Below are 20,409 nucleotides of genomic sequence, written 5' to 3' on the forward strand. Positions count from 1 at the left end.
AGAGAGGTCAAAGACATGGAGAGAGACTAAGAGAATAATGTAGTGCAATAATATTGATAAAGAAGACTAATAACTTCTTTCTAAGGGATGTGATGGAGAGAGAGAGAGAGAGAGAGCAATAAAATGACAAGAAAAACTAATATTTTTTTCAATGGAAAGGTGATAGAGAGAGAGAGAGTCATAGTGCAATAAAAATTACAAGAAGAAGAAAATCATTTCAATGGAAATGTGACAAACGGACAAACGGAGAGAGAGAGAGAGAGAGAGAGAGAGAGAGGGGGGGGGGAGGAGGGAGGGACGGAGGGAGGGAGAGAGAGAGAGGGGGGGGGAGAGGGAGGGAGGGAGGGAGGGAGAAGAGAGAGAGAGAGAGAGAGAGAGAGAGAGAGAGAGAGAGAGAGAGAGAGAGAGAGAGAGAGAGAGAGAGAGACTAAGCTTGCCATTTTTGAACATGCTCGCCAAAAAAATGCACCCTTTTCAATGCAAGCAAACATGCAATCCACTTCACTTTCGATGCCAATCTTCTCAGCAATGACATCAAAAGGTTGTCACTTTTTCCAAGTACTTAGGGATTAGACACCTATATTTAGGCTGTTGCACATTGTAGCACAGGTATTCATAATTGTAGAATAGGTCCTTGTGCTATACTCTAGTGAGAGGTGTAGGCTAAAGCATCAAAAGCAGTTCTAGTATGCACTTAGATGAAAAAGAAGTGTTAAGAAGTATAGGCCAAAGCATGGAAAGCAGGTTTTGTATGCAACAAGGTGACAAGTAAGTGTTGATCACAAGGTTTGATGGAGGTTCTCACCTTCATAGGGATTCAAAAGTTTAGGAAAGGGTTGTAAAATTCAAAAGGAGAATAGGATTGAGAAATCTAATCTGAGATCTAAGGTTGAGAGAGGGTTGCACGGTTGAGAAGTGGAGAGCTAGTCTCCTTCATAAATTCATGGGAATCGCCCTCCCCTTATGCAAAGATGAATGTAGGATGATTTTAGACCTACAAGAGTAGGTATGAAATCATGAGAGCTCAAGCTTAAACTTGCAACTCTTGGAAGGAAGGTGCAAGATATGGAGAGTGGTGGGAAAAAGGAATTCATGGCAAAAGTATTACACAAATGTAGCATGTCTCATCCAACACCACTGTTTCTCTCCATCATTAAGGACATTATCACTAATCAAGTAAAAGAAGAGATGATTGCTAATGCTAGTAACAAAATAAATAAAGTTGATCTTTATATGGAAGCAAAAGAGTAGGAATCTAGAGTGAAAATTACAATGATTTTACGCATTAGAGGGTTGAATATGCCTTAAGAAGGAAGTACCACAAGTTGAAAGGGACCAAAATGATATATGCAATATCAGTCAAAATGGCACATAAGCATAAAGTCTACTCAGAGGGTGGGCAGCAAGAAGGAGGGCACACAAGCACAAGTCTACTTCAAATGGATGGGCAACAAGAGTTAAGATCCTCAAACAAATGCATAAGCTGAAGGGTACAAAGACTTGGATATATGAGGAGCTCAGACAAAGAAATAGTGAAGTCACCAAAGCAAGGGAAGCACACAAAGCATGAAAATGGGTAGTTTATGGAGATCTAATTAGGGACTTCAAATCTAAACCCAAATACTCGCAATCTTAAACTGAGGTTATAAATGCCACCTTATGATACTATTAGAATGTAGTTATGCCCTATAATAACTCGAGAGGAGCTTAGCTTTGTGCACTCTCCTGACTCTCTAGTTACCTAGATGTAGTAAGTCACTTTTTAGTGTTTGTACTTCATCTCATTGACTTGTCAGGTATTTTTTGTAGATGTTAATAGACCTCTTTCTCTCTCTCTCTCATATTATGTTTCCACATATGGGGAAAATAATACATTCGGATTATCTGCTATGGGAATTTTTTTGCCTCTACACAAGCCAATGTACTCTACACTTTGTCAAGTCATGCATGCATTGCGAAAAAGATAGCATGGTACGTGACATTGCAGCCTCGTGTTGGGATGGTAGTGGAAGGCTTGCCTAGTTTGTCATCAAAATAAATAAGGTGCCTATGCCATTATTGGCTTGCATAGGGGAAGGAGAAGGAGGAGGGGTTCCCAAAGTTCAAACAAGGTACCTATCCCATTGTCAGGTTGTATGGGGAAAGGGGAAGGGGTAGGGGATGTTTAAACTTAGTTTCAGCTATCCGTAATCCTTTGATCCATCAACCACTCTTAATGGACCATGATAAACTCACATTTTGATCATCCGTAATTGCCTACGTGGCATATCACCTAAATAAAGAAAAGAAAGGAATTACACATTGCACAAAGCCTTGCATATGCCTAACAAAAGAATGAAAAACACACTAATCAACCTTCATTGAGATAGAGTTTCTTATACCCCACTATGCATACATTGTACTCTTTAAGGCTTCTCGCTCCACAACTGTTCTTCTCCTTCTCCAAGCTCTCATAGCCTTCCCTTGGCTATTCTAAGTTTTCCTTTGGTGTCGGTAAGCTAGATCAAGCATTTCTTGCTCACTTTAGTTCTCACTCCTCTCCTCTCCAAAATCTTATTTCCACCTTTTTCTTAGTCAAGTTTCATGTTGGAAACCAATGAAGTTTCTTTGAAGGCACATCAAAGGGATATATTAATTAAAGAGACTTAAATATTTACCCAACCATTTCCTCCCCTCAAAGATCACTTACGTTATTTTATTGCACTTTTCTCAAGTTATGCATGCATTAAGTAAAAACTGTACATGACGTTGCCACCTCTTGTGTTGTGGGAAGGTAGTGGAAGGCTTGCCATTATAAAAAATAAGGTGTCTATGCCCATTGCACAAAGCAAAAACTAAGGTACCTATGCCCATTGCACAAAGCCTTGGATATAATGAACAAAAAGAATGAAAACACCACTATGTACACATTGTACTCTTTAAACTGGGAAGCTCCATGGCTATTCCACTCCATCTCCAAGCTTCCATAGCCTTCCCATGGCAAAGTTTTCCTTTAGTCTTCCTCAAGATGTCAATGCTGTAGTTTAGAGGGTTTTAAACTGGATACAGATGCAGGGCAATATCTTCGATTGAAGGATGCATTGATTTATAGGGCCTTAGCAGTTAATGCAAAGAATTGCAATCAATGTTGTCAGAATTCATGAGCTTGCTTTGGATTTGCAGGGCATCACATCTTGCGTCCTCTGTTTAAATATACTTGGGCTCTATTGAAGGTGCTTTTTGGCACAAGTTTTAGTCCTGAATAATTCAACAGCAAGATGCCCCTGAGGTATCATGGCCACCTTTGTGATAATCCAAAAGACGAGTGAAGTGGCATTTTACTTATTGTTACCATCCATCTCCATGTCCATGATGTGTTTCATGCATCATTGTTGAGACCATACATGTGAGAAGGTGCAGGTTTTCTCTGAGTCATTGATGATGGCTGAGGAGGGATAGATCGTCTACATCCCCAAACACATCATGAGATTTAGTGATTGGGTCCTTCGGAACCTTGCAATGAATTTCTATGGCTCCATGAAAGGTTAGGGAAGGGGGGTTTGACCATAAATTGCAAGGTGTTTTGAATTAAAACTCATCGAACCAGAAGTGGATGATGCTCTATAGGGTGTACAAGAAAAGAGAGGTTTGGCGAAACAATGGAGCGATGGTGGAGCTATTTAACGAAAGAAGGTGCTAACATATGATCTATTGTGGGCGGCAACAAAGCGCAGGTTTCCCACTAGTCTATACTATCTATAAAGTAAGGGTTGGCTCGGGGAGCAATTATAGAGGTTCGAGTGGAGGCTTAGGGAGGTTCGGAGAGCTTCGAAGATGAAGATACGCTGTTCCATCCGTCTAAAAGCAGATACTCCGTTAGGTTCGTCCAAAGGTAGGACGGCCTGATGATGACATGTGGTAGAGGGAACAAATAGAGCAGAGAGCACAATGTGCGATGAGTGACACGTGTCGAGGGAGATGACACGTGGTGGCGCGTGGACACAGGTTGTAGGATTGACTGGCGACGACTGACCCAGCGCGATTGACTGTGCTGCTGACTGCATGACTCTTATGGCTATTGAAGAAGTTAGAAACTTTAGTTCTTGGTTTTGCAAGTTTTCCATATACTCTTATGGCTTTACCAGACACTATAGTAGTGTCATGTTGATAAGCAAAGCATGGGTCTACTTTCTCGGTGGAAACTCTCCAAGGTCATTAAGTGCCCATTAGCATGCATGTGTGTGTGTGTGTGTGTGAGAGAGAGAGAGAGAGAGAGAGAGAGAGAGAGAGAGAGAGAGAGTGTCACAAGAGAGAATTTGTTTATCTATGAGAGAGAGAGAGAGAGAGAGAGAGAGAGTCCATAATAAGGACATGTGCATGTATGTGTATGCCAATGTACATGAGAAAGAGAAGGGGGGGATCTCCTATGTTTGACCGTCCCCGTGTGTGCATATGAGGAATCCACTCAAGGGCAAGAGAGCACATGTGTGTGTGATGGAGAGAGAAATGTTATATGTGCACTAAGCGAGAGAGATTTTGTGTGTGTGTGTGTGTGAGAGAGAGAGAGAGAGCGGGATTTGCTCCTCGAACAACATCACCATCTAGCTTAGTTGTTGAGTAAACTTCTCATAGAGCCAAGGCCTACTGTGGGGGGAACGAAGGCGGGTCTAGAAACGTGAAATTTTATTTCTTAAAATTAAACACATTTTAAGATCCCACCTCACACGGAGTGGAGGGGATCTCTAACCCATCGTATAGTCTAGTCCAATTCAAAGGCTTGAATTGTAATACATAGGGGCCGATGACGTCAGCATGAGGGTATGCTTGCGGGAGCTGCACGTGGACCAACGAAACAGATGAGGCTCACGCTAGCCTACTTACTCTGGATTGCATTTGGACAGCAGCCCATTCATCATCATCGCCAACCCAAGGCTCCCCATCTTCCTGGAGGATGACAGCTATCCCTGTACGCATTTGCTGCTATGGTCACTCTCCTCGCCCTCTTGCTTCAATTTGCATTGGCATGTTCAGTGAATCGCACGCGGCTTCGTTCCATAGCCCCACTTTGAGCTCGTCCATGCTGGGCAAGAGGTTGGTCTCACCCCCAAGAAATGCAGATGGAAGACACCGGGGTTCTGGGTTTTCCAGTGCCTTCGCAAGCATCGAAATATGTAATCCTGAGGATTTTGAAGTCCAGAGGTTACTTGGAACTTACGGTTATATGAACGTCACGAGGTTGGTTTATTGCTTTCCCCCGGGCATGTACAGCTCACTGTGTTGAGGTGCTAATTTCATTGCATTCGCCTTGGTGAACAGCTATGCCCCTCCACAAGCGGGTGGGCTGTTGGGTGGTGCCTTTTTGAGCAATGTCCCAGCAGGATACGATCAACGGGACTTCCAACGGATGAGTGAGCAGGAAGTTGGCGAGGGCGGAGTGCAGACCAGGTAATCAAATATAAAATGTCGCCTTGTGGACTGCTTCACGATGTGAGAATCACAATTATGGCGTCCAAGTTTACGCTCATAGTCTTCACGTTGACAGTCTTCATGCAGGTTGTACGCTGGTCGCGTCTCTCGTGGTGGGAAGATGGGCACACGCGTCATATTAAAGGTGCTTGTGTGTGCGCGTGCGTTAGAGAGAGAGAGAGAGAGAGAGAGAGAGAGAGAGGTTATAAACATCCATTTATGGCCTAAATATACTGTTGGGAGAGTTACCATCCGGATGGATGCAGAAGAAAAGATCAAAGACCAATTTCTAGGATATAATTTTATCCTAGCCTGCTCCTTGTTCCATGGCATGTCGTCCAAAAATACCAGTTTTATGTGTGACAAACAAGATCCAAAGTATCAATTAAAGGTGGTACTGCATCACATATACATTGAAGGAGCAACAGAGAGATTTCAGACGGAAATCTATCCTTTGTGAATACTTGCACACATCTAAGGCACCTTCTCTTAGGAAATTACAATTCATGCACAGCAAACAAGCCCAAGTATGGAGAATAAAGGTGGAGCTTTGAAGACCGGAGAACCTGTCTGCTTCATCAATTAATAATGAAGAGTCCAGATTAAACTTTACCCCCCTCCTAATCTCTCTTTATATGTCACCTTTGTAACCGAGGCTTTGTTTTGTGAATTTAATGACGTCCTCAAAATCTGTAGTTGATGTAGCCCTTAGTTTCTTTCCACGAGCAAGATTACATTACATATGATGAGGACGCAATCCTTTAGGCACCTTACTCATGGACTGATTTCATGTGCTTAGGAGCGAATGATGATGTAGAGTTAGGTTAATTAAATATAGCTCACTTGCTTCAGTAAAAAGTTACACAAGAACAGCACAAAAAGGAGTTTCGAAGAGATCCTTTTTCATAAATTCAAGCATGGGTCAGGATGCAGGATCCGGGAGTTTACACCAAGTTCTGTGATCTGGGAGTTTACACCAAGTTCCGTGACCGAAGTACCCATGAAGCAGTGTGGTTGGACGAACATTTTTTCCAGGAGTTTCCCCAAATATTGGCGGACTACTTGGAAGCAACGAACCTACCGCCAAGTTAAGGAGGAAATGTCACATGCACCCCTGCACTTGGTGTAAGAAATCCTAGATTTACTATATTTAGAAATGTGCTAAGGAACAGAAAGGAGACTGAAATAGTAGAGAACAGGGAATATTTGTATTGCTTGAGTGTCTGTAGTGTGTCATCCATACAGTTGGGCCTCTCTTATATAGAGAGTGAAGAGTCACACATGAAAAGGTGTGTACTCCAAAGTGTATGTGCATGAAGAGGTGTGTACCCCTTGTGAAGGGTGTGACCCTTGATGAGAGGGTACATTACAATGATAGTCTCTTCAATAGAATGTGTCTCTTGTGAAGGGTCGTGCCTCATAGGAAGTCCCGTCGAAAGGGCATACCCTTCCACAAGTGTCCATTCATCAAACCATCCATAAGTCTAAGGTATAGAGAAAGGAATACGTCACAGATTGTGACATCCCCTCCCACTCAAAATAATGGTGGAGATAATGAACTGGTAGAAAATATCACGGTAAATTCTGAAAATATTGCTGTAATATGTCAGGGTACTGTTGTAAATCTTCATCAGATTTCCAAGTAGCGTCGGAGTCGTCGAGATCTTGCCAAAGAACAAGGAATTCCGTGATAAGTCGATGTTGAGTCTCTCGCTGTCGATGGTCCAGAATATGCTCAGGAATAAGGACATAATCGTTTTCGATTTCTGGGACATAATCACCTTTTAGTCGGAACTGGAAGAGGCTGAAGAAGTCCTGCTGGAAGTCGTTGGCTTGCTTTCATTTGTTGACAAGATAAGCAAGATGTAACCATTTTGATGACGTCGCTTTTCATCTGAGGCCAGTAGTATGTTGCACTGATTAACTTGTAAGTCTTGTTGATGCCTGGATGGGCCCGCATAAGGAACTACATTATGCTCTTTTAACAAAAGACATCGAACATCCTTGTTATGTGGTACACAGATGTGATCTTGATAATACAAAAGGTCGTCCGTATAAGAATAGGATGAGAAAATCTTATGTTCGGAAGTCGAAGGTTGATCTTTCGAAAGAACTTGTAGTGCTGTGCTGAAGTCTTTATCATTGAGATACTTCCCTTTGAATGAATTTGGAACATCTACAGATAATGCAGAGATTACCATAGCTGATACTAGAGTTAACCTGCTGAGAGCATTTGCAACTACGTTGCGTAGTCCTATGTACTCAATGGTCATGTGAAAGTAGGCTAGAAACTCAACCCAGCGTGCTTGTCAAGCGTCCATTATTGGCTGAGTAAAGATATACTGTAGAGAGTAATGGTCTGTCTTTACCACCGAGTCGGCTCCCATGAGAGAATGTTTCCAAGAGCGATAAGCATGTACAATGCCAAGAACTCCTTATCATAAACCGGGTATTTGGTTTGGATATCAGAATGTTTATGGCTGTCAAAAGCAATAACTCTGCCTTCTTGCATCAAGACTGCTCCTGTAGCGATGTCGGAAGTGTCGGTCATGACCTCAAATGGAAGGTTTGGGTCAGCAATAGCCATAACAGGTGTGGTAGTGAGTGCTTGCTTGAGTCATTGGAAACTATACTCTGTTTCGGGAAGCCACTGGAAAATTGCCGTGCTTTTCAATAATTCAGACAAAGGAGCTGCAATCTCGAAAAAATGATAGACCTTTGTATGGTAGAAGTTTGCCAAGCTGAGAAAAGAGCAGACATCATGAAAGTTCTTAGGAGTAGGCCAGTTTCGGATTACCTCGACCTTCTTGGGATCCACAGAGACGCCTTGGGCTGAAATAACATATCCCAAATATTAGAGTTGGGTTTTGAAAAACTAACTCTTCTCAACGTTGATGTAGAGAGAATTTGCATGGAGAACTTCAAAAACTTGGTGAAGATGTTGTTTGTGCTCATGTAAGGATTTGTTGAAAACGAGGATGTCATCGAGGTAAACGATGACGAACTTATTGAGGAAAGGCCTAAAGATGTCGTTCATTAGTGTCATGAATGTGACCGGGGCATTGTTAAAACCAAAAGGCATGACTAAACATTCATAGTGTCCATACTTTGTTTGAAAAGATGTCTTGTACTCATCGCCTTCTCGTATGCGGATTTGATGATAACTTGAACAAAGATCAATCTTTGAAAGTTGTGTTGCATGCAGAAGTTGATCGAAGAGGTCATCAATGCGAGGCAATGGATACTTGTTTTTCATAGTGAGCTTGGTGAGGGCTCGGTAGTCGATGCAGAGGCACATTGACTTTTTTTTTTCCCCACAAGTAGTACAGGAGATCCGAAAGGGTTGCGACTAGGGCGAATGTGACCTTTGTCGAGTAGTTCAGACACTTGTCTTTGGATTTCTTCATTTTGAGTGTAAGAAACCTGATAAGGCGGTTTTGACGGTGGATTGCTGTCGGGAAGAAGTTCGATTGTTTGATCGACTGGTTGTTGAGGTGGTAATTGCTTTGGCAATTCTTGTGGAAAAACATCCAGGTAAGGCTAGAAAAAGGGTTGGTTGAGGTACTTAGGAGGATCCGTTGTCGGTGTCTCCTCAACTACCGTAACCAACCAACAGAAGTGAAATCTTTACTTGTCATTTACGAACCCACTTCTTTACTTGTAAGACGGAGGCAACTGGAGCTGAAGGAGAGTCCCTAGAACCAGTTAGCTCAATAAGTTTTCCTTGGTGGACAAACTATATAGTATGGCTGTGAAAACTGATCGATGGATCATAGTCATAGAGCCACTGTTGTCCGAGTATGACATCGTACCGCGGAAGAGGCATGATGTGGAAGTTCAACTTGTTACTTGTCCGTATAATGTTGGATGCGAAAGGACAGGTTTTTGACCTTGGTGTTGCACAAGAAGGTAGTTCCATTTGCGAGTTGAATCTAATAGTCCATGGGACTAGGACTGGTGGTCAACCGAAGTCTTTCAACCATAGAACTAGCTAGGAAATTATGAGAGCAGCCATTGTCGATGAGGATAGTGACCGTTGTTCCTCAAATTGATCCTTGGACGCAAAGTACTTGAGTGGCTAGGGAAGGCTCGGGGTTGCTGGCAGGGCTCATGTGGATGGTATTTGCCATTCGAACAACTTTGTTTTTCTTGTCTTGTGCCAGAGTAGCATCTTCTGCTTAGGACGTGCTAGATTCCATATTGGAATTTTGCTTTGGTCTCTTTGGACAGTCGAACCATCTATGGTCGCCAGTGCAGATGGTACAAAGTCCTTTTGTGCTGGAGTAGTTGTTCTCGTCAGACGCCGCATCTTTGTGTTTTTGATGACGGTCATGACTTTGTGAAGAGGAAGAGACGCAATCCTTGGTGGAGTGCTTTTGTTGGGATCCAACATACGATTTCTGAGACTTGTTGGTATCTTGAGACTGTCAATAACCTTGATTACCCGAGTTTTTTTTGAACTTGGGGTTATCTTGAGGGCGAGCACTCTTGGCCAAAGTAGAGTTCTGTGATCTATTAGAACACTGCTTCCCTGCGGTTTGGAAATCTGTAATGCGCTCTGCATAAGCAATAGCGCCAGCTGTGGTGATGTTTGCTTGCGTAACGAGGGATTTAGGTCTCAGATGAAAGCATGAAGGCAATCATCATCAGTTAAACCATCGATCTCCAACACCAATGTGGTGAACTGAGAGATGTAGGAAGACAGGGAGCCCGTTTGCTCCAATTGTCGAAGTTTTGAGCGTGCTTGGAAGTCCGCATTGGCAGGTATGAACTGCTTACGGAGCATGTGTTCAAAACCTTCCCAAGTTAACACACTTTTGCCGTCCTGTAAGCGTCGTTGCCACCATAGGAAAGCTGTATCTTTGAGGAGGGAGGCTGCCAAGGCAATCTTCTTACCTTCAGTGAGGTCGACAGTATCAAAGTACATGCGCAATTTGCGAGCCATTGGTCAACTGTTCGGTGATGTCTGCTATGCACAAGTGCTGTTTCAAAATGAAATCTCAAAATGACTCATTACACTTAGAAATCTTACACAAAATGCATACTTACAATGCGATGGTATTGTCGATTGATTGCTTGATGGAGAAAGGCACATGTCCTTCCCCATGTAGATGTGTTGCACCTTTGCAAGCCATCCTTTCTTACCAAGCTTGAACTTCATAATGTGTCCTTTCCATTCATGCTCAGCTAGTGAACAAAATACGAGAGTAGCAAAGTAACAGAAGTGTGTCAAGCACTTAGGGCTAGCACTCCTAGTACATGCTCAGGTTCCATATATCCAGGTAACCTGGTGGCACTGTGATGAGATGCGAGAAGCTCTCGTATCTGTGTTTGTCGAGCTGTCTCGCGACGTGGGGGAGGGTGTAGTCTCCTCGATCTCTGGATCAGGTGGGCTACGTCAAGGGTGATGCCTCGTCTCTAGCGGTCGCCTCTAAGAAGGGATGAGATAGACCGGACCACGATCGTGTGTACTTTGGACCTTCTCTGTGTAGAGAGAGAGAGAGAGAGAGAGAGAGAGAGAGAGAGAGAGATTATTAAAGTCTTTGGAAGACCGATGGGTCTATGAGAGAGAGAGAGAGAGAGAGAGAGAGAGAGATTATTAAAGTCTTTGGAAGACCGATGGGTCTATGAGACTGTGAAAAAACCTGATACAAATCAAGCTAGAGGGGGTCTCTGGCCAAATGACCCCTCTGCTTGCAACGCAGACACTGGCCTAGTAACCCAGAAATCTCGACTCGCTGGCGAAGTGTACCCCCCTTGAGGGTCTCTAGGAGGATCAACTCTGGGAGGGACTTTGGGCTCTCAACCACCAGTTTGATCCTGGGGATTCTGTCGTCTACTACCACTGATGCTGCCAAATCTGGCGGGGACTCCAACACCGTGTCAAACGCTCAACCAATGGAGGGGAGGATGGCTTTGTATTCCTTTGGGGAAGCCCCGAGAAGCGGAGCGTAATCGAAAATCGGGGAACATAATGTGTCGTGTCCATGTCCTCCACTGTAAAGCTGTGGTTCCAAGAGAAGAGGTACACCAAATGCGGGCCAAGGAGGATGGGGCTCTGCTCCACAAGTGTTAAGGTGGTAACGAGGGAACTCAGTTGGATGAGGAAGACGCCTCTTTCGTAATGGTGACCTTTTGAATGTGGTCGCCCTCTAGTGCCAAGCTCGCTTGGATCCACTCTCTCACCTGTCTCCTTGTGGATGTGAGGCCCACAATTCCGCCCACGATCGCCTTGTCGTGGAGGGACTGAACTGCTTGTTGCACCTGTTGCTTGTCGACTAGAGAAAGAAGGACCTTAATGGCTATGGGATTTGAGGGTGCTGCCATAGAGCCCCTCTGGCCAGACCAAGTGTCACTACCAAGATTTTCTTTCTCCGAACAAGCACAAAAATCCTGCTGCAAAAAAGGGAAAGGAAAAAGGAAGCCACCTAGAAGGTGGGCAGGGAAGCTGCCTCACCCCCAAGAGAGGCTAGGGAGAGCCGTGGAAGAAAGTGGCACCTCAAGAAGCCTTTGCCCAAGGGTCTAAGGAGTAGTCAAGAGAGGGCTGAAAGGCTGTGAAGTGGTTCTTTGGAAAAGGAGAAAAGGCCCAGCTTGCTTCCTGGGATGGTACCTGCCCACAGATGGGCTATGAGTAGTACGGGCTGCTCACTAAGGCAGCACCAAGAGTAGGTTGCTGCTCCAAGGTTCATGGGGCCTTGCAGGCAACTCTGAAGCACCACCCACAGGCTACGAACCAGGGCAGCAAGGACAAGGCGGGAGGGACAAGAAGGGCACGGGAGAGAGGCGAGAAAGAAGAGGTGGGGAGGGAGAAGGCATAGGCGGGAGGAGAGAGAAGAGGGTAAGGAGGAGATGCGGGGGGGGAGAATGGCGGGGAAGGAGGCGAAAAGGGGTGAGGTGGGGCGGAGAGATGGCGGGGGAGGAGGCGGAGATGATGTGGGGGAAGGCGGGAGAACGAAGGAGGGAGAAGGCGGGGAAGGAGGCAGAGATGAGGTAGGGGTAATGTGGGAGATGGTGGGGGAGATGGCAGGGGAGGACGCAAGGGAGGAAGGAGGGAGATGGCAGAGGGGAGGAGGTGGGAGAGATGGCGGTGGAGGAGGTTGAAGGAAGGAGGGGATGGCGGGGGAGGGCAGTGGGAGCAGCCAGGCTCCAAATTGCCATCTCCAATGACAATGATGTTAGGCACGGTGGATACTGGGATGGAAAGGATTTTGAAAAAACCCACGTGTAGAGTGGGTTTCTCATAATAGGGGAGTATACTTGAAGAAAACCTCTCATAACCCCTCTTCATGGGGGGTTTCTCCAAAGGAACTCGTTTGAAGGAAGCAGTTTCATCGTGGAACTACCTTGGCTTTGAAGAAATGCTCTCATCATCCCTCTTCATGGGGGGTTTCTCCAACAAAAGCCATTTGTAGGAAGCCTTCCAAGGTAGTTTCGCCGGCGAAACTGTCTTGGACAGCATTTTAAAAAATGTCATAACTATCACATCCAATGTCCAAATACAGTCATTTAGCCACTCAAATCGGCGAAACTGTCTTGGACAGCATTTTTAAAAATGTCATAACTTTCACATCCAATGTCCAAATACAGTCATTTAGCCACTCAAATCGAACGAAGAACGCCATTTGAGCACATCTACAAGGTTATAAGTTATAAATTATATCATTTAGAGTCTTAAATTCTGAATTTAATTTTTAAGAGTATAAAAGTAGTAATAATATATATTTAGTCTTAGTATATTTTTCACTTTTTAGTGAAATAATCATTGATTCTCATTGATGAAGCCTCTGATGAGAGACACAAAAAGTGATAAGAAAATTCTATGGAGAGGAGGTATAATAAGCTATGTTTGATGGAAGTGCAGTATTTAATTATTGGTCATTGTTTTTGCCTTGGTTTTTAGTACTTTCTACTTGTGCTTACTTAATAGAATAGACAATCTGTAAAATTCGTTCTACTAAACACTCCTAAATACTCTAGAAATAGCTGACAAATTGTGTTCTACTAAACACTCTAGAATGAAAATTAAGAGATAGAAGAGATTAGAATGAATTTCAAAGGTAGTTTCTCTACTAAACACTCCTTGAGTGTATTGCTAATCTTGAATCGCTCATAAAACCTCGCTCATACAATTTTGATTAGAGGAAGTGCAACCCCGTTTAGCCGCTGGCAGCGGGGCTGAACGGAGCGGCTTAGTGGAGCGGAGGGTCGGGTGAGAGGGCTTAGCTGAGCATAGGGTCAGGTGAAGGGGCTGAGCGATGGCGAGTCAGAGCAGAGGGTCGGGTTAGGGGGCTGCTGGCTGAGCGATGGCGAGGCTGAGCGGAGGGTCGGGTGAGGGGGCTGAGAGAGAGAGAGAGAGAGAGAGAGAGAGAGAGAGAGAGATGTGTGAGGGCATGTCCGTGGGCTGTTCTTGCTCTTTGGTAATTATAGCAGATTGTTTGCAGGGAAATTCTGCAACCATTTAGTTTTCTGTTTCACAAGGGGAAGGAAATGGTTCTCTTTTACGATTTTCACATAACACCTAGTTTAGTGTCTCATGAAGATTCAACACGTATGGTACAAAATGAAACACAAGCTAAAAGAGGTGGCAGGTGGCTACAGTATGTAAATGGCATCTTGTTTGGATTTTTAAAGCTCTTTACTGGGATTGCTGTTCTCCTTGGCATACAGGCATATCCAGGACGTGCAACAGGTGGAGTAGATGCTGATGCAATGGCAGCAAATGAACTTGCAACTCATGCGATCCTGCAGGTTGTTGCAAAACCTCTTCTTCTCTAGCTATTGTGCTTTCCTCTTTGATCTGCAACTAGTTTGTAATCCTTAACGTGTGAACATGGCTCCTAGTGTTTTTTAATATATATACATAGGTTCAATTCACTAATTACAAAGATATACCAAGTATAAGACTTCATACACCCCTCCACTCAAAACATCGTTTACAAGTATTGCAATTCATCCTTGCTCATTTCAGCAGAAGCAAATCTTCAAGCATTTGTTCTTCTCCTAGATGGGTTTTGGGTTAATAGGAGTTGTAAATTGATCATTTGATTCTCCAGCTTTGAAATAGGCTTCCATTCAACATCCTAGATGGCTTTCATTCAACATCCTACATTTCTAAGGCATACAAGATCCATTTTAGTGGCTCAAGTGCCTTTAGAGCATATTGGTGCCTTGAAATTTCTTTGGTTTATAGATCCTTATACATAATCATCATTTTCTTTGGTGTATTTCTGGATGGATCTGCCTTAACTAGCATACTCTTGTGTTATGGCCGTGCTGCTACAACAATTGATTTACACAGCTAATAAATATAACCATGTTCTATGGCAGGATTCTCAAACATGCAGGTGTGTAAGGTGAGACTTCTAACATGCATAATATGTTGGAAGTTAATGCTCCACCCTTTGTAGAAGCCATGAGCATAATAGCCTAGGTGAAGAAGAGATGTAGATGCATCATAGGGCAGCCACATATCAGCATGGTGGGAGGGGCTGCATGTTATGGACAGCTCTTGGCTGTCTAGGACAACTCCATGCTGTCCATGGGTAGTCAAAGCTGCAAAGGGAGGTAAAGTAAATTAGGCAAAACTCTTGGCAGCGAACATCAATGATCAGACTGGGAAGATGAAGGTGGGCAACCAAAGACATGCAGACTTGGATCTCAACACTTTTTGTTGGCAACAGATGATAGTGAATAGAAGGGCATTGCAAAGTAGCTTGATGATCTCTCGCTGCAATGAGGGAGCCTTGACTGGGGCGCTGGCTACTATCCTGAAAGCTTGGGGCAGCTTTAGGAGTACTCTTTGGGGAGTTCCTCGTTTTTGTTTGGAAGAGATTTATAGACAGCCCGTCACGTGCAATGACATTATACTTGATGATTATGGAGTTCCTTCTTTCTCTTTGGAAGAGATTCATAGGCACAGCTTACCACGTGGAATGATAATATACTTGATGATCTTGGCAGACCACTTGGTACTTCTCATTATATGCCATGGTCTAGATGGGGGAGAGGCTATGCTTCCTATGTCGTCAATTTGAAGGATTTCAAAAACCTTACAGTTGACCATAAATTCCGATTAGTAAGTCACCTCAAAGGAAGTGCAAGAAAATATTCAACAGATTTATAAAGCCATACCTATGGATTGGGTTGATACAGATGACAGGCCTCACCATAGCTCTACTTGGCTTGGGGCTTCTGATAGGTATTCCTCTATAGGTCATAGGACTACGACAAGGTTCAGATGGGGATGTCTTGATCTGAGATATTCACTTTGGGGGCAGGTTGTCCAAGTCTAGAGATGCAGATATCTGTGTGGATGTTGTTTTTCAGCCTGTTAGGGTTTTAGATAATGTGGAGCGGTATTTCTTGGCTTCAGGATGGCATCTAGACCCTAGCCCGAACGACATTCCCTTGGGTTCAGGGAGAATTTGGCTCTACGGAGATGTCCCGATGTTACACTGCTTTACTCCCAAATCCACCAATTCCTGCCTTTTAGCAGGGTCATCTGTTGGCTTTTAGTATTCTTGGAGTAAGGATGGTAGAAGTGTTGGTGACACTTGGCAGCTGCCTCACATGCAGTACTAGATGTGGATCTTGTAGCATTAGACATGGTTCAAAGGGGGTTCCAGTTCTAGATGGCCACCTCTTTATCCTCCCAAGTTTCCGGCTGCAATTCCTGACTCTTGTCACTTGATGAGAGAAAAAATATGGATTATGGGCTTGGTTTAGAGCTATGTCCCCACTAAAAAAATCTGCCCACTACATCGTCCACTTCTGCCCCCATCCTTCAACTTGAACTCTAGAACTCTCTCTCTTGGATTAGGATGAGGAGAAGAACAAGGGGGAGGGTGAAAGAAAAAGAAAAGAAAGACAAGGAAAAGGGGAAATGTGCAGGTCCGGATAGTACCGAGGACCAATGCAAGGTACAATCACATCTAGATGTACCCTATAGCACCGTCACATACCTGGATGGCTCCACTTCAGCGTGCCCACATATTGGCGACTCCCCTAACCTTAAGGCCCCTCAGATAGCCCCTCTTGGCTCACCCCAGTCTCCGACCCTATCTCCTCTTCCACTCACAAAGTGTCTCCTCTCTCCTCCTAGATCAGTGCCCCCCCCTCGATATCCATGCCATATCAGACCATGACTGTTTTCTCCCCAGCTCATACTTTGCCCGCTACACTCCATGCTATGTGCCTATCCACCATAGCAGCCCATGGCTTATCCGGACATCTTGCAATTGCTACAATATCTTCTCACGGAGATGATGCACATGTGGGCCACAGAGTCATGATATCGATTGGATGGACAGAGGAGATCATGAGCATGATTTGGGTCAAACAAGGTTGTTTGTTGTCACTGACCGTATTTGGTCTATAATCAACGAGCTAGAGTCGTTCATCATGTCTTTGGGAGGTGCAGGTTCTCCCTTAGCTGGTTCCTTGATTCCAATTCTACTATACGCAAACCATGTGGTTCTAGTCTCTTCATTAGCTAAGGATTTCCAGTGGCATTTGAATGCACTCCATGTCAACTTAGGTAAAACCAAGGTCATGATCTTCAACAAGGTAAAACCAACTTGTTTAATACTAAGGTCGTGATCTTCAACACATCCCGAGCAGTTGCGCTTCGAGAGTAGTTTGCTTTTGACTGGATTTAATAGAGATTGTTGCATCCTATACATACATGGGGGTGCTCTTCTCAGGCTTTTGAGTGCTTCAACACATCCCGAGCAGTTGCGCTTCGAGAGTAGTTTGCTTTGACCGGATTTAATAGAGATCGTTGCATCCTATACATACATGGGGGTGCTCTTCTCAGGCTGATCTTCACGATGCAACCAGCCATGCAGGCTCGTTTGAGCAGAGGGTATGCTGCACTAGCCAAACTCGGGCATGAGTGCTTTCACTCAAATTTGTAGGACCCGAGATTCAAGTCTCTTCTCTTTGACTCGCTTGTCCATCTAGCAAGGATGTATGGTAGCCCCATTTGGGAGAAAGATCTATTGAAGATAGGTTGGTTTCACATAGAGAGACTACAAGTTTTCCTTCTTGCTCGAATTATTTGGGCAAGCCATCAGTCCCACATCATCTTCTACTAGCATAGTTGGGATTACTCCGCTATGGCTCGATGTAGTCTTCTAGGTGGTCACTTATATCCATAGAGTTAGGGACTTCTGGCCATAGTTACCAAGAAACGCCGTTCCTTTTTTGAAACAAGGGGAACGTTGTTTCATAAAGCTAGGGGAAACTAAAATGTTTGGAACGGTTTGCAGGGATGGAATGCCAAGGGAACGCGTTTTGTCATTATCGACATTTTGGAATGCGTTCCCGCTCAATTGATGGCGTTCCGGTTGGTGGGGTAGCACAGGATTCTTAGAATTGCCGAAACCTATGCATTCCGCCTTATTTCTTTGCTCTCAGCCTTCACTCTAGCCACGTCCAGCCTTCACTACTCTCTCCCACTCTCTCTTACCCTCTCAGCTCACACTCCACTCTCAGCCCCCTGCTAAGTTCTCTCAGCCCCACCCTTCTCTCCACTCTCTCCTCTCTCAGCACCGTTCTCTCAGCCCTCTCCACTCTTAGCTCTCAATTTTTGCTCTCCACTCTTAGCCCTCCCCTCGGGCCTCCTCTCAGCCTCACCGCATGGCCCTAGTCGCTTACAAGAGTGATGCCACACCACAACTTCCATCCACTCTATATGCTCAGACGTCTTATGTGCTAGTGTTTCTATGGTTATTTTTATTTGTCTTGGGTGTAGATGTCTGCTTAGAGGCTTCATCCATTTAGCTCATTCTATTTGAATCATTTCAGTCTCGTAGACTATTTGGTCTTTCAAAGACTTTTAATAAACTTTCTTTCTTTCTCTCTTTCAAGTTTCATCCCCTCTTTCAATGGCTCCTCTGTGGCATTGAGACGGATGCTAAGTCTCCTTGGTGGTTGGGTGGATCCAATAGCCAAGTATGACAAAGCAAAAGGAGGAGCACACAAGGGGGTTTGTTGCCTTTGTAAAGTACCGAAAAATGGAGGCTTAGATTGAGTGCGGGCTCATTTATTGGGATTGAAGGGGCAAGGCATTTACCATTTTCCCTAGTTCCAGTAGTAGACCTCACATGTTTTAAGGCACTTGCAGAGAGTTGGACAGTATTGGATCACAAACTATGATTCTTGATTCCTCAAGGTCAAGCATTAGCCCTAGGTGCAGCAAGTTCTTTCATGTGTGGTAGCACACCTGCTTTTGCTTCTATTTCTGCCTCCATGTTTGGGAGTAGAGATTTATCTGGACATACAGGTGGAGCTCCTACTTTGCCTGCCCTAAGAGCATGCAGGCTAACCTTGTGGCCTCATGGCATCTTGAGAGGAGCGCAGAGGTAGATGTAGCAATGGGCATCTTCTTTTACGGAGTAGATGTATGCACAGTAAGAGCCCGCAATCCTTCCTTCATTGGTATGGTGAAGAAGATTGCAGCTTTTGGACCATCATACACTCCTCCATTATGTGAGGTGTAACATGCAACGGTAATTTGATTGTCAAGAACTTCTTCAAACCTTTAGCGAGGAATTAGCGTTATGCACCATAGAGAGAGAAAGGAGATAAGGGTAAAGAAGAGAAAGAAAGTTGTATTAATGTCTTCAGGAGACCTCGCGGGTCTATGAGACAAGATACAAGATATATGTGACCCATACAAGCCACCGTGGGCTGAAGCAGAGGGCACACCAAAGCCCTTGTTGAGTGCTAAATGATAAGAATGCCCCCCCCCCCCCCCAAAAAAAAAAAAGCCCTAGTACAACTAGTACAAAACATAGTAGGAAAAAGAGGGCAATCAACTACTCAGAACCAGAGCTCCAAGTACATCTGGAGGCTCTATATAGCCCACCTCCCTGATGGCCCTTTGATGTGATGCAAAGAGCTCATGTATCTGTGTCTGTCAGGATGTCTCTCGTGGTGGCGGGGTCGCGCTCTCTTAGATCTTTGTATCCGATGGGCTACATCGAGAGTAATGCCTCGTCTCTGGCGGTCCCCTCTTAGGAGGGCTGAGATAGGTTGAACCTCAATTGTGGATGCTCTGGCCGCCCCACGTGTCGTGTGTGGTCTCCGCATCTCTTGTCCAGCCATATTGTGGTGATGACGGGTCTCACCCAGGATCCATATGCTCTCGTCTCCTCAAGCTCCTCCCCCTCGATCTCAATTCACGTTGGCTCGGATGCATAAAAATCGATGATGCGTGTTTGTGCTCGGTGTCCTGAGGCATCGACTGCAGCTGATCTCTGGCTTGCCGCACAAGGGAATCTATGTCTCTGCATCTCAATCAGGTACATCCCAATGCAATTTGGTCGGGGAAATGAATCAGCCGTGTGAGTGGTCCGAAGCCGAGCCCCTCCTGAAAGTGGCACTGGTATCGCCCTCGAATCTCATAGTAGGCCGGACAAACACATAGAAAATGCTCCTCTGTCTCAACCTCCTCCATCGTGCAATCTACAAACCTGCTACTCTCTAGGTCTGCCGGCCGCTCTCCCAGCCTCAATCCGCAGCTGATGGGATGAGACTCGTATCTGTCCAATAGCAATTCGTAAGGCATGTGAAACTCTCTTATCCTCGAGGTACTGGGGCTTGATGATGAGACCATGCTCTGATATCCTCAGAAAGTGGTCATCATAGAACTGGGTCTTGGTGGGGAGCTCCTGATCCCCCCCCCCCCAGCCTGAGGTGTGTGAAGCTGGAGAAGGTCTAGCCGTATGATACAGTTAATCTCATCACGTGGAAGGAGCTCCGATGGTGCATCCATGTTGTACTGAAAGGGCGGGAGCCTATCCATTTGGATACTGTGGCTATCAAACCATATGGACACTCGCGCATACCATGTTGTATCAAAGCCTCTCTCTGCTTGGCGTTGGGATAACTCCAGTGCCAATCTTGGTAATCTCTACTGAGGTAGGGTCCAAACTCTGTGGAGAAACGTCACGGTCTGGA

At 44.8% G+C, this 20,409-nt stretch overlaps 1 protein-coding gene across 4 annotated transcripts in view; it reads left to right on the top strand.

Moving 5' to 3' along the window:
* Positions 1 to 4,875: 4,875 nt before the first annotated feature.
* The window catches only part of LOC147895580 (Protein kinase superfamily protein), a 92,984-nt gene continuing 77,450 nt past the window's right edge, over positions 4,876 to 20,409 (top strand). For all 4 annotated transcript variants that reach the window (XM_087383535.1, XM_087383538.1, XM_087383536.1 and 1 more), the window contains exons 1-4: positions 4,876 to 5,214; positions 5,296 to 5,424; positions 5,533 to 5,590; positions 14,113 to 14,193. In XM_087383535.1, coding sequence (XP_087239661.1) covers positions 4,931 to 5,214; positions 5,296 to 5,424; positions 5,533 to 5,590; positions 14,113 to 14,193 — 552 coding nt within the window. In that variant the 5' untranslated portion in view covers positions 4,876 to 4,930. The remainder of the gene's footprint in view (positions 5,215 to 5,295; positions 5,425 to 5,532; positions 5,591 to 14,112; positions 14,194 to 20,409) is intronic.

Source organism: Dipteris shenzhenensis, chromosome 13, assembly GCF_047967505.1.
Source record: "Dipteris shenzhenensis isolate YYH24624 ecotype China chromosome 13, Dip_SZ_1.0, whole genome shotgun sequence".
Taxonomy (NCBI): domain Eukaryota; kingdom Viridiplantae; phylum Streptophyta; class Polypodiopsida; order Gleicheniales; family Dipteridaceae; genus Dipteris; species Dipteris shenzhenensis.